Genomic DNA, 15164 nt, shown 5'->3' with positions numbered 1-15164 from the left:
AGGGTTCAGATCCTGGGCGCAGACATGGCCCCACTCATCAGGCCACGTTGAGGCGGCGTCCCATATGCCACAACTAGAAGGACCTGCAACTAAGATATACAACTATGTAACATGAGGGATTTGGGGAGATAAAGCAGAAAAAAAAAAAAAGATTGGCCACAGTTGTTAGCTCAGGTGCCAATCTTTAAAAAAAAGAAATTCTGCTTCTTGGCTAGAAAATAGAGAGTTGTGATTGTGTGTTTCTAAAAAATATCAGATAATGTCCCAACATGAAAAATAATAGAAATTGAAAATAATATAATGAAACTTCATCTGCAAGAGTAATCACCTTGTATGCATGAATTCTAAATCCATCTTTATTTTTCCTTCCCCTCCAAATAATAGCTACGGTAGAAAGTAAATATTGACTCCCAGTAAGAACTCTTTATTGTAAATAATTTCTCATTTTTTCCTTTTTAAAAAAATCACTTCCCTTATGCTTACAGATAATTTCAACGTTCTTTATTACAGACATAATAATTTCATCATTTGAGAAAAACTCCTTATTTTTAAAATCTTTAAAAAATATTGGGTAAACTGCAGGCATACCTCGTTTTATTGTGCTTCGCAAATATTACGTTTTCTTGCAGATTAAAGGTTTGTGGCAACCCTGCATCAAGCAAGTACCTCGGCAGCAGTTTTCCAAAGGCATTTGCTCAGTTCATGTCTCACTTGTACATTTTGCTAATTCTCACGATACTTCAAACTTTTTCATTACTGTTATATTTGTTATGGTGATCTGTAATTAGTGATCTTTGATGTTACTATTGTAACTGTTTTGAGGTGCCACAAACCATGCCCATATAAGATGACAAACTTGATCAATAAATACTCTGTGTGTTCTGCCTGCTCCACCAACTGGCCATTCCACTGTCTCTCTCCCTCTCCTCGGGCCTCCCTATTCCCTGAGACACAACAATATTGAAATCCAGCTAATAAACCTTTAATGGCCTTTAAGTGTTCAAGTGAAAGGAAGAGTCACACGTGCCCACTTCAAATCAAAAGCTACAAATGATTAAGCTTAGAGAGGAAGGCATGTCGAAAGCCAAGATGGGCCCCAAGCTAGGCCTCTTACACCAAACAGTTAGCCAAGTTGTAAATACAAAGGGAAAGTTCTTGAAGGAAATTAAAAGGACTACTCCAGTGAACATATGAATGATAAGAAAGCAAAACAGCCTTATTGCTAATGTGAAGAAAGTTTTATTGGTCTGATAGAAGCTCAAACCAACTACCACATTCCCTTAAGCCAAAGTGTAATCCAGAGCAAGGCCCTAACTCCCTTCAATTCTATGAAGGCTGAGAGAGGTGAGGAAGCTAGAGAAGAAAAGTTTGAAGCTAGCAGAGGTTCATTCATGAGGTTTAAGGAAAGAAGCTATTTCCATAACATAAAAGTGCAAGGTGAAACAGCAAGCGCTGGTGTAGAAGCTGCAGCAAGTTACTCAGAAGATCTAGCTAAGATAATTAATGAAGGCAGCTACAGTAAACAACAGATTTTCACTGTAGACAAAACAGCTTTCTATTGGAAGAGGATACCATCTAGGACTTTCATAGCTAGAGAGGAGAAGTCGATGCCTGGCTTCAAAGCTTCGGAGGACCGGCTGACTGTTTTGTTAGTGGCTGATGCAGCTGGTGACTTTAAGTTGAAGCCAGCACTCATTTACCATTCTGAAAATCCTAGAACCCTTAAGAATTATGCTACATTTATGCTGCCTGTGCTGTACAAATGGAAAGCAAAGCCTGGCTGACAGCACATCTGTCTACAACATGGTTTACTGAATATTTAAGTCCGCTGTTTGATACCTGTTGCATAGAAAAAAAGATTGCTTTCAAAATGTTACTGCTCATTGGCAATGCACCTGGTCACCCGAGGGCTCTGTGGAGATGTACAAAATGAATGTTGTTTTTGTGTCTGCTAACACAGCATCCAATCTGCAGCCATGGATCAAGCAGAAATTTTGACTTTCAAGTCTTATTATTTTAAGAAATACATTTCATAAGGCTATAGCTTCCATAGATAGTGATTTGTCTTATAGATCTGGGCAAAGTCCATTGAAAACCTTCTGGAAAGGATTCACCATTCTAGATGCCATTAAGAATATTTATGATTCATGGGAAGAGGTCAAAATATCAGCATTACAGGAGTTTGAAAGAAGTTGATTCCAACCCTCATGGATGACTTTGAGGGGTTCAAGACTTCAGTGGAAGAAGTAACTAGACGCGGTAGAAATAGCAAGAGAATTAGAATTAGAAATGGAGTCTGAAGATGTGACTGAATGCTGCAATCTCATTAACAAAGGAGAAATTGCTTCTTCTGGATGAGTAAAGAAAGTGGTTTCTTGAGATGGAATCTGCTCCTGGTGAAGATGTTATGAAGATTGTTGAAATGACCATAAAGGATTTAGAATATGACACAAACCTAGTTGATAAAGCAGCAGCAGGGTTTGAGAAGATTGACTCCAATTTTGAAAGAAGTTCTACTATGGGTAAAATGCTATCAAACAGTGTTGCATACTGCTGCAGAAAAATCATTCTTGAAAAGAAGAGTCACTCGATGTAGCAAACTTCAGTGTTGTCTCATTTTAAGAAATTGCCACAGCTACTCCAACCTCCAGCAGCCACCGCTCTGATCAGTCAGTAGCCATCAGCATCGAGGCAAGACCCTCCACCAGCAAAAAGATTATGATTCACTGAAGCCTCAGATGATGGTTAACATTTTTTAGCAATAAAGTATTTTTTGATTAAGGTATATGCATTTTATTTTAGACATAATGCTATTGCACATTAGTAGACTACAGTATAGTGTAAACATAACTTTTATGTGCACTAGGAAACCAAAACGTGTGATTTGCTTTATTGAGATACTTTATTGCAGTGGTCTGGAACCAAACCTGCAATGTCTCTGAGGTATGCCTGTATTTTTCTTTCCAAATATTCCCTACTTTTTTGTATTTTTTGAGGTATGATCTCAGGTGCATGAACTTGGATTAGTCATTTTTTATTCATACCATTCCCATCATTTGTCCGTCTAGCCTTCCTAGATATTCTATAGAAAAATAATAACTATTATTTAGAAAAATACTGAAATTAACTCGTTATTCTACACTTACTTTCTCATTGATTATTGACATTTGTCAAAGCCCTCTTTATCCTATGGACATTGGTCAGCTAGTTTCAGTTTTGGCCTTTATCAAACATATATTCTGGGCCAGCCCCAGTGGCCTAGTGGTTAATTTCAGCACGCTCCACTTCGCTGGCCTGGGTTCAATTCCTGGGTGTGGACCTACACCGCTCATCTGTCAGTGGCCATGATGTGGCAGTGGCTCACATAGAAGAAAAGGAAGATTGGCAACAGATGTTAGTTCAGGTGAATCTTCCTCAGCAAAAAAATACAAAAACAAAAACATACATTCTATAGACAGTAACCAAATTTATAAATAAAAATGGTACCAAGAAAACGCAGGACTTCAGGTGGCTGTATATTAGTGGTTCCTAGTTTTTGAATAGCATTATCCATATTTTTTAACTTCTTATCTGGCAGATATGTGAGACAAACAAAATAGGGATGTGCTTCTGACCATGTGTAATACATTTTTAAAAAACTCTAGGAAGCTATTCTTTATTTCAAATGTGTTTTTAACTTCTGTTGTTTGGTTTTTTTATATTTGTCTTTGCCTAAAACTATCTTATGGTTTGTATTCTAAAGTAGGGTAATGTAATTCAACAGACATTTATGGGATGCCTGTTGTGCTACACACTCAGAATAGAACAATGGACAAGACAGATCTGGTTCCTGTCCTTGTGGAACTTAGAGTGCTGTATATAAGATAGACAATTAAGTGTTCAGTCATAGTCCTTTGGGTGCCATAATAAGAGGGGCAGAGGTGTTGTTGAGGCACATAGGCGGAACTGCAAATCCAAAACTCGGTGGGTCAGGGACAGGTTCTTAGAAGAAAACAATTTTGCGTTCAAGTTCTCTAATTTGAACTTATTTATATTTGTGTGCTTGGTATATTTAGAGACATTTCTGTAACTGTGGACTTAAATATTTTAATATCATATAAATTATGTCCCAGATGCCTCTATGATTGCCACACTATTATAAACTATGCCACCAGTAGGTTTTTTTTAATTGGCATATAACACTGTATTAGTTTTAGTATAAGATAATGATTTTATATATGTGCATATGGTGAAACGATTACCACAGTTTTTAGTTAACATCCATGACCATGCATAGTTCTGATTTTTTTTCTTATAATGAGAAGTTTTAAGATTTATTGTCTTAGCATCTTTCAAATATACAATATTCTTAATTATAGTCACCATACTGTACATTGCGTCTCCAGGGCTTCTTTATCTTAAAACTGGAAGTGTGTACCTTTTGACCACCTTCACCCATTTCATCCACTCTCCAACCCCCCATGGGCAACCACCAGTCTGTTCTCTGTATCTATGAGTTCAGTTTTTTTATTTGTTTTCCTTTTTTTTTAGTTTCCACATATATATGTCTTTCTCTGTCTGACTTATTTCACTTAGCATAATGCTCTCAAGGTCCATCATTTTGTCACAAATGACAGGGTTTCTTTCTTTTATATTTCCTTCATTTCTTTCTTTTATATACATTGTGTGTGTGTCTGTGTGTGTGTGTGTGTGTGTATACACCAAATTTTCTTTATCCATGCATCTGTCAGTGGACACTTAGGTTGTTTCAATGTGTTGCCTATTGTAAGTAATGCTGCAGTGAACATGAGAGTACAGGTGTCTTTTTGAGATAGTGATTTCATTTTCTTCAGATAAATACTTAGAAGTGGAGTTGCTGAATAATATGGTAATTCTATTTTTAATTTTTTTAGGAGCCTCCATACTGGCCATAGTGGCCTTAGCAATTTACATTCTCACCAACAATGCACAAGGATTCTGTTTCCTCCACATCCTTGGCAACGTTTATTTCTTGTCTTTTTGATAATAGTCACTCTAACAGATGTGAAATGATGGCCCCCTGGTTTTGATTTGCATTTCCCTCATAATTAATGATGTGAGCACTTTTTTGTGTACCTGTTGGCCATTTGTATGTCTTCTTTGGAAAAATGTCTATTCAGATCCTCTGCCCATTTTGTAATGAGAATGTTTGGTTTTTTTCTATTGAGTTGTATGAGTTCTTTATATATTTTGGATATTAGCCCCTTATCAGATACATGATTTGCAAATATTTTCTCCCATTCCATGGGTTGCTTTTTCGTTTTGTTGATGATTTCCTTTGCTGTGCAGAAGCTTTTTAGTTTGATTTAGTCTCACTTGTTTATGTTTCCTTTTGTTGCCTTTGCTTTTGGGGACAAATCCAAAAAGCCATTGGCAAGACCAAATTCAAGGAGCTTACTCCCTTATGTTTTCTTCTAGGAGTTTTATGGTTTCAGATCTTATGTTCAAATCTTTAATCCATTTGAGTTAATTTTTGTGTATGGTGTAAGGTAGGGGTCCACTTTCATTCTTCTGCTCCAGGCTGTCTAGTTTTCCCAGAACTTTTTATTGAATAGACTGTCCTTTCCCCCATTTAATTCTTGGCTAATTTATCGTAAATTAATTGACCATATATGTGTGGGTTTATTGCCGGGCCCTCTTTTCTGTTCCATTGATCTATGTGTCTGTTTTTATGCTAATACCATAATGTTTTGATTACTGTAGCTTTGTACTGTAGTTTGAAATCAAGAAGTGTGATGCCTCCAGCTTTTTTCTTCTTTCTCAAGATTGCTTTGGTTTCTCAGGGTCTTTTGTGGTTCCCTACAACTTTTAGGATTATTTATTCTGTTTCTGTGAAAAATGTCTTTGGAATTTTTTTTTTTTTAGGAAGATTAGCCCTGGGCTAACATCTGCCTCCAATCCTCCTCTTTTTGCTGAGGAAGACTGGCTCTGAGCTAACATGTGTGCCTATCTTCCTCTACTTTTTATATATGGGATGCCTGCCACAACATGGCTCACCAAGCGGTGCCGTGTTCACACCCGGGATCCAAACTGGTGAACCCTGGGCCACCGAAGTGGAACGTGCAAACTTCACCGCTGCACCACTGGGCCGGCCCCTGGAATTTTGATACAGATTATATTGAATCTGTAGATTGCTTTTGGTCGTAGGGACATTTCAACAATATAAATTCACCCAATCTATGAGCATAGGATATCTTTGCATTTATTTGTGTCGTCTTCAGTTTCTTTCATCAATGTCTTATAGTTTTCAGTGTATAGCTCTTTTGCTTCTGTGATTAAATTTATTGCTAGGTATTTTATTCTGTTTGATACAATTGTAAATGGAATTTTTTCCTTAATTTCTCTTTCTAATAGTTTGTTACTAATGTACAGAAACAACTGATTTTGTATATTGATTCTATATTCAGCAGCATTCCTGAATCTGTTTATTAGTTCTAGCAGTTTTTGGTGGAGTCTTTAGGATTTTCTATATATAAGGTCATGTCTGCAAATAGAGACAGTTTTACTTCTTCTGTTCTGACTTGGATGCCTTTTATTTCTTTTTCTTGCCTAATTGCTCTGGCTAGGAATTCTAGTACTGTGTTGAATAGAAGAGGTAAGAATTGGCATCCTTATCTTGTTCCTCATCTTAAAGGAAAAGTTTTCAGATTTTCACCATTGAGTATGATGTTAGCTGTGGGCTTGTCATATATGGCCTTTATTATGTTGAGGTATGTTCCCTCTATACCCACTTTGTTGAGAGCTTTTGTCATGAATGGATGTTGAATTTTGTCAAATGGTTTTACTGCATCTATTGAGTTGATCCTATGGTTTTTATCCTTCATTTCATTAATGTGGTGTATTGCATTGATTGATTTGTGGATGTTGAACCATCCTTGCATCCCTGGAATAAATCTCAATTGATCATAATGTATGATCCTTTTCGTGTATTATTGAATTTGGTTTGCTAATATTTTGTTAAGGGTTTTTGCTTGTATTTTCATCAGGGATATTGGCCTGTAGTTTTCCTTTTTTGTGTGGTTCTTGTCAGGCTTTGATATCAGAGTGATGTTGGCCTCATAGAATGTGTTAGGAGGCGTTCCATCTTCCCTAATTTTTTGGAATAGCTTGAGAAGGATGGGTGTCAAATCCTCTCTGAGAGTTTGGTAGAATTCTCCAGCGAAGCTGTCTGGTCCTGGGCTTTTCATCTTTGGGATGCTTTTGATTACTGTTTCAATCTCTTTACTTGTGATTGGTCTATTCAGATTCTGTATTTCTTCTTGATTGAGCTTTAGGAGGTTGTAAGAGTCTTAGAATTTATCCATTTCCTCTTGGTTGTCCATTTTGTTGGCATATAGTTTTTCATATTATTCTCTTATAATCGTTATATTTCTGTGGTATCCATTGTTATTTCTCCTCTTTCATTTCTAATTTTATTTATCTGAGCTTTCTCTCTTTTTTTCTTTGTAAGTCTGGTTAGGGGATTGTCAATTTTATTTATCTTCTCAAAGAACTGGCTCTTTGTTTCATTGATCCTTTCTACTGCCTTTTTTGTTTCAATAGCATTTATTTCTGCTGTGATTTTTATTATTTCTCTCCTTCTGCTGACTTTGGGCATTGTTTGTTCTTCTTTTTCTAATTCAATTAGGTGTAGTTGAGATTGCTTATTTGGGCTTTTTCTTATTTGCTAAGGTGAGCTTGTATTGCAATGAATTTCCCTCCTAATACGGCTTTTGCTTCATCCCATATGAGTTGGTATGGTATGTTTTCATTTTCGTTTGTCTCCAGATATTTTTTTATTTCTCCTTTAATTTTTTCAATGATCCATTGCTTGTTCAATACCATGTTGTTTAATCTCTACATCTTTGTCCTTTTCTCAGCTTTTTTCTTGTAATTAATTTCTAGTTTTATAGCACTGTGATCAGAAAAGATGCTTGTTATTATTTCAATCTTCTTAAGTTTATTGAGACTTGCTTTGTTTCCCAACATATGGTCTATTCTTGAGAATGTTCCATGCACACTTGAGAATAATGTGTATTCTGCTGTTTTGGGATGGAGTGTTCTATATATGTCTATTAAGTCCAACTGGTCTAGCTTTTCATTTAATTCCACTGTTTCCTTATTGATTTTCTGTCTGGGTGATCTATCCATTGATGTGAGTGGAATGTTGAGGTCCCCTACTATTATTGTGTTATTATTAATATCTTTTAGGTTTGTTAATAGTTGCTTTAGGTACTTTCATTCTCTTGTGTTGGGTGCATAGATATTTATGTGTTCTTTCTTCTTGATGGAATGTCCCTTTGATCATTATATACTGCCCCTCTTTATCTCTCTTTACCTGTCTTATCTTGAAGTCTACTTTGTCTGATAGAAGTATTGTGACACCTGCTTTCTTTTGTTTGCCATTAGCTTGGATTATTGTCTTCTATCCCTTCACCACTCTGAGCCTGTGTTTGTCATTAGAGCAGAGACATGTTTCCTGGAGGCAACATATTGTTGGGTCTTGTTCTTTAATCCATCTCACCACTCTGTCTCTTTTTATTGGAGAATCCAATCCATTTACGTTTAGGGTGATTATCAATATGAGGGCTTAATACTGCCATTTTATCACTCTTTTTCTGATTCTCCTGCATTTCCTTTGTTTCTCGTCCTGTGTATTTTGGTCTACCAATCAAGCTATATAGTTTTTTATGTTGTGTTACTTTGTTTTCTCCTTATTTATTATTTGTGTCTCTGTTCTGCATTTTGTTTAGTGATTACCCTGAGGTTTGTATTCAAGATCTCATGGATAAGAAAGTCCCTTTTCTGATGGCCTCTAATTTCCTTAGACTAAACCAATTCAGTCCCTTTCCTCTTCTCCTCCTAACTTGTTTTTCTCACATCTTATGGCATCTTGTATTGTGAGTTTGTGGTTAAAATGACAAGATTATCTTTGTTTTTGGTGTTTTCCTTCCCTTTGTCTTTAATGCTATGCTTAAGTATTTGCTGTCCTGCTCTGATTCTGTCTACCTGTTTATCTTCTTACTTTGTGCGTTTTAACTCCTTTCTCCCTTTTTTTTTTTCAGGTATGAGGGCCTTCTTGAGGATTTCTTAGGGGGAAGGGGGTCTCATAGCTATGAACTCCTTTAGCTTATGTTTGTCTGGGAAAGTTTTTATTTCTCTATAATATCTGATGGATACTTTTGCTGGATAGAGTGTTCTTGGCTGAAAGTTTTTGTCCTTCAAAGATTTGAATATGTCATTCCAGTCTCTCCTAGCTTGTAAAGTTTCTGCAGAGAAATCAGCTGAAAGCCTGATAGAGGTTCCTTTGTATGTTATTTTCTTCTCCCTTGCTGCCCTTAGTGTATCTTCTTTATCATTCAGTTTTGCCTGTTTCACTACTATATGCCTTGCAGTAGGTGTTTTTACATTGACATATTTAGGAGGTCTAGCAGCCTCTTCCACATGGATTTCCTTCCCTAGGTTTAGGAAGTTCTCTGTTATTATTTCTTTGAACAAGCTTTCTACTCCATTCTCCTTCTCTTCTCCTTCTTTAATACCTATAATTCTTAGGTTGCATTTCCTAATTGAGTCAGATATTTCTTGGAGACTTTTTTCATTTCTTTTTAGTCTTAGTTCTCTCTTCTCTATCTGGAGCATTTAAACATGTCTATCTTTGATTATGCTGATATACTTCTCTATGGTGTCCACTTGAGTGTTCAGGCAATCCATATTTTGTTTTATTTCTTCCATTCTGTCTTTCATCTCTAATATTTCTGATTGATTCTTCTTTATAGTTTCAGTCTCTTTTGTGAAGTAGTTCCTGAACTCATTGAATTGTTTCTCTGCATTCTCTTTTATCTCATTGAGTTTTTTGATGATAGCTTTTTTGAATTCTTTGTCATTTAGATTACATATTCTGTGTCCTCAGGACTGATTTCTAGGTACTTGTCATTTTCTCTCTGGTCTGGAGATCTAATATAATGTTTGATATTGCTAGAAGGAGTTGCTCTGTTTTTTCACATCCTAGTGTGATTTGGTCGCAGTTACCACCTATCGCCAGTGGTGGGTGTCAAGAGCCACATATTCTGAGCCCTCTGCCTTCAGCCGAAACCCCAGGGGCTGGAGCCACGCTGAGTGGGTTGGGGTAGGGTCACTTTGTCCTGCATGCTCTTGGGGTTTTTTCCCTCTGCTTTCACTATCCTCTTTCCTGGGGTGTTGGCTTGATAAAGTCAGCCCCCATGAAGGCTTTCACCCCAGTAGAGGGCTTCCCTCTAGGCTACAAGGGGCCTCAGGAGTCCTTGATGTTACCACGAATGAACGTCCTCTCCCCTATTCCTTCCCTTTTGGAGGCCTCACGTGGTCCCAGATCGCAGTCTTTAGGGGAGGGAGTGAAGTTTTCTCTTACCCCATTCCACTTCCTCCAAGGAGGCCTCCAGTCTCTCTGCCCTCCATCATATGGCTGTGTGGGTCTCTTTGACGTTTTTTGTGTTGTGTTTGGATGTCCTCTGTTGGAGTATGAATGTCCTTTTCATTGTATATTGGAGGGGAAAGATTACTGGGACAACTCACTCCGCCATGATGCTAACATCACTCCATAAGTATTTTTTGATCGTGACAGTTCACCAGGATTCAGCTCTTCTGGAGAAAAAAGGAGAAATCATGTATCTTCTCAAAATTTTGTATGTAAGAGCTTTATCTCAGTTGACTCCAATAAGATATCTTACCTAGTACTCAACATTTGTTGTTGTTGCTGTTTAACATTGTTTCTCAATGGTGCACTATTGGCATTTTGGACGGGTTAGTTCTTCACTGCACCAGACTGTCCCACACATCCCTGGCTCCTGCCCACTGAGTTCCAGTAGCATCCTTCAACTGGTGTGACCACCCAAACCACCCTCATTGAGGACCACTGTTCTGTGAAATTTGGAATCTTTAATTAGGAAAGTGGTCTTGCTTTTTATATAGTAGGTAGTACAAACAAATTTTCCACTTGTCGGTTTTAATTATCAGTAATCTGTAATCAGATGGCTGATAATGTGCTTTAGCTGAATTCTGTTCAGTTATTTATTTATATTTAATAAATAAATAAGTAGTAAGTTGGTCATGAATATTTTTATGTGATCTGAAATGAGAATCCTATTAACTGTCTCCATTTAAAATCAAGGATTTCACATTAGAAGTTAACTGAAAAAATATCCCTGGAAGATTTACCTTAAAACTCAATATTTTACTGTTATAAATTTTAAGAGGAAGTGAATGTATTTGCGTTGTATTTTAATAATAATGAAGTTAATTATTCTCTTTTTGTTTTTCTTTCAGAATTGGTCCCTAGGAAAGACCTTCTTATAGAAAATGTGCCATATTGCGATGCACCAACTCAGAAGCAGTGAATTTTTTGGATAAAATCAAGTCTTTGTAATTTTTAATTTTAAAATATATAACTCTGGCAAAAGTCCTGGAAGTATGGATATTTTTCTCTGAACTGGCATATTGAAAATGAGTGAATTACAGTTTCATAATTAAATTTCAAGTTAAAAGGACATTGCCAAAAACTGCAGAACATAGTTAAATATTTCTTAAGAACATTAGGTAAGAAGATATTTCATTTTCGTTGAAAATCAAACTTTATAAAGTGAAATAAATGTTTAGGGAGGTGTATCATATTTACTTCTCTTTGACCTTGGTGAGTTTTTTGGTCTTACCATAACTATTTGAGAATGCAGTGTTTTGACAAGTTGGTAGGTTTTCCTCCCATGTGAAATGAAACTATTAGATTAAAATTATCAGATTAAATTGATGGTTAGCTACCAGAATATTAAATTGGTTAAAAATTGCAATATGTGCCAACTCTTCACAGAAGGTGGCCTTTGTTTCCTAAAACACTGAAATTATTTGTGTACTAACAAATGATTATACAGTTTCCTTTTAAAGAGAGATGGTATTTCTGTGTTCCTTTAAAGACATTTTTTAACCAATTTTCTGAAGCTAGTTGAATAAAATATCACAGTCACCTAGGATCACTGTGGAATAAAGAAATCCTAATTTTTTTAGGAAATATTGGCCCTTGACCAAACTATATAATATAGCCTTAGTAGAATTAGCTATACTTAGACCACAGCTAGATTTTATTGTGAAAATACAATATATGGCTGCATTCTCTTTGTTTTAATCAATAAAACTTAAAGGGCTTTTCTTCTTCCATGTGTCCCATCCTGATGAGATTGGCAGTATTGCAAAATAGCTTGATTTTCTACCCTCTAATGATAGGAATTATAGAATTATATTTAATATTCTTCTTGTTTTTCTTTTATCGGTGCATCTTTACCATTGTGTTTTTTTCAGTGAATGGTGTGTTCTCTCTCGTCTCTCTATTCACTGATCAGTTCTCCCATTTGATGAGACAGAGTTTTTAATTTTTACAAGATTCTCAATGAAAACTTTATTTGTTGGAAAAACATATTGGTATATCCATACTGGATATAAAATGTCATATTTAAAAATAATTTTAGGAGATCAAAAATTATCAAAATTATTTAGATGTAGTACACTTAACATTAAACCAAAGACTACCCTCCATGCCTTCTAATATTTTTGAGGAGATTGTTTAGTAGTCTGTGAAATGGATTACACATGTCAAAGATTTGCTGCATAATTTTTCATCTCCCATATATATTTCTTATTATGTATATGAAATTATACCTACATAAAAATAAAAGATGATATATCAACATATCAACAATAGGCTTCACTATCACAAAATTTTGAAAGATTTGGCACCCTATCCTTATATAGCATATATTTGTATTTCAAATGAATTTTAACTAATTATTTAATAGTTTCATTCAGTCATTTAAAATAATTTATGAGTGCTTGACTTGTTGCTAAACAAAGGTTGAGAGTCAGTATTCTAGAGAGTAAACTACTACATCTGTGTAGGGTTTATTTTATAAACTATTTATAAAATTTTGAGAATGATTATTTGAGTACCTAACTTCTCTCAGGTATAATGTCAAATTTAATTAAACCTTTTTTATCTAGTTATGTAAAAAAAAGAAAAAAGGCTTCCCCATGTTCCCACAGAAAGTTGCCCACATCTAACATTTCACTTTGACTATTGAAATCTCGTAAAAGTGGGTGGTATGAATTCTAATTGCAGATATCTAGGCTCAGGCTCAGCAGGACTTTGTAAAACTATCTTTTGGCAGAAGTTGGAAAAGGCATATGGCAGGAGAATCAGATTTGGCAAGCATGTGTAGGGAAGAATCCTTCACTGAAGATTTGAAGCTAAGGGGAATATGACAGAGTTTGCATAACATCTAATTCAGAACATTAAAATTAAGATTTCAGTCAAATTGTATTTAAGTTGGTTCTTATTTTGCCTGCAGTTGTATTTCTTAACATCAGTACAGTGTCCAAAAGCACCTGATAACTAGAATAGGTGGAATTTCTATGCTCATTGACAAAACAAATCATTTAACTGCAAACACAAAGGCATAGGTCAACAAAGAAATGAAAATTCCAGTTCTTGTGTGTGTGTGTGTGTGTGTGTGTGTGTGTGTTTTAAAGATTGGCATCTGAGTTAACAGCTGTTGCCAGTCTTTTTATTTTTTTCTTTCTGCTTTTTCTCCCCAAATCCCCCCAGTACATAGTTGTGTATTTTTTAGTTGTGGGTCCTTCTACTTATGGCACGTGGGACACTGCCTCAGCATGGCCTGACAAGCGGTGCCATGTCCATGCCCAGGATCTGAACCAGCGAAACCCTGGGCTGCTGCAGTGGAGCACACAAACTTAACCACTCGGCCACTGGGCTGGCCCCTGAAAATTCCAGTTCTTAAGCAGAGTTTTCTAAAGCAAACGTAGATGAATACAAAATTAATATAACTTTACTACTTATCAGCTATAACCAATCAGAATGACATGGAAAAAAGATCTTGTTTATAATAACAAACAAAACTATAAAATAGGAATAAACTTTTTTAAAAACTGTAAAACTTAAAAATGAAAGACATGCTATGTCCCTAGATGGGACAATTGACAACTGTGGAGGTGACAGTTCTTTTAAAATGTAATCTATCAAAATCCCAACAGATTGATGGATATGTCTACATAAAGATATAAAACTTCTGTATTCTGTGAAAACTACCATAAATACAGTTTAGAGAAAATATTTGCTGCCTGCATAATGATTAAAACAGTTAAGGTATTCCTATGACTCAGTTAGCAAAAGATAAAACTCAATGGAAAAATGATATAAATAAGAAGTTCACAGAAGAAGAAATACTAAGCCTGTCTATTGATCAGAGAAATGTAAATTAAAACAAAATGAAACATTTTTGTTCATCAAATTTACAAAAGTTAAAGAAACTGATCATATCCAATATATGTAATGGTGATAAGGGTGTGAGGAAATGGGCACTCACTCTACTTCAGAAAGGAATCTAAGTTATACAGCCTTTTTGAAAGAAAAGTTGACAGTATCAAAGTTTAAAATAAACATACTATTCAGTCTATATCTTAAAGGCTCACAAGAATACAAATAAATGTACGCTCAGATATATGTACAGAAATTTCTATAGCATTTTTGTAATTTTAAAAAATTGAAAACAGCCTAAATTTACAAATTTAGGGGAACAATTAAAATGTGGTTCATTCATATTCTGGGATATTATGCAGGAGTTGAAAAGAATGATACAAAATATATATATTGTCAAGTGAAAGAAGCAAGTCACAGAATATATGTTCTCTATGAATCTACTTCATACAAAAGAACTATTTTTGCACACATATATGCATATGTACATAGAAATGCATAGAAATAATACATGATAAATGTTAGTAGTTAGGGAGGAAAATAAGATTGGCAAGGGGACCAGTAGATTGAGGACTTTTATTCTGATAACACCTGCGTATTTAAATATTGTTTACAGTGAGTATGTCAACATATAAGGGATTTTTTTTTTGGTGAGGAAGATTGGCAGTGAGCTAACATCTGTTGCTGATCTTCTTTTTGCTTAAGGAAGATTGTCCCTGAACTAAAATCTGTGCCAATCTTCCTCTATTTTGTATGTAGGATGCTGCCACAGCATGGTTTGGTGAGCAGTATGTAGGTCCACGCCCAGGATCCGAACCCATGAACCCTGGGCCTCCAAAGGAGCACATGAACCTAACCAGTATGCCACCAGGCA

General features: G+C 35.7%; 1 protein-coding gene across 6 annotated transcripts in view; it reads left to right on the top strand.

Moving 5' to 3' along the window:
• Positions 1-15164, top strand: part of LYRM7 (LYR motif containing 7) — a 52908-nt gene that overhangs the window by 21305 nt on the left and 16439 nt on the right. For 4 of the 6 annotated variants that reach the window (XR_011505847.1, XR_011505848.1, XR_011505846.1 and 1 more), the window contains exon 5: positions 11299-11568. Coding sequence is in view for 1 of the 6 variants with exons in the window: in XM_014859508.3 (XP_014714994.2) it covers positions 11299-11369 (71 nt within the window). In the remaining 5 variants the exon portion in view is untranslated. Of the gene's footprint in view, positions 1-11298; positions 13329-13621; positions 13919-15164 lie in introns of those variants that run through there. The other 2 variants (XR_011505849.1, XM_014859508.3) reach the window with 2 other exon arrangements.

The sequence above is a fragment of the Equus asinus genome, chromosome 9 (genome assembly GCF_041296235.1).
Source record: "Equus asinus isolate D_3611 breed Donkey chromosome 9, EquAss-T2T_v2, whole genome shotgun sequence".
Classification (NCBI taxonomy): Eukaryota; Metazoa; Chordata; class Mammalia; order Perissodactyla; family Equidae; genus Equus; species Equus asinus.
This window is presented reverse-complemented; position numbering and strand designations above follow the sequence as displayed.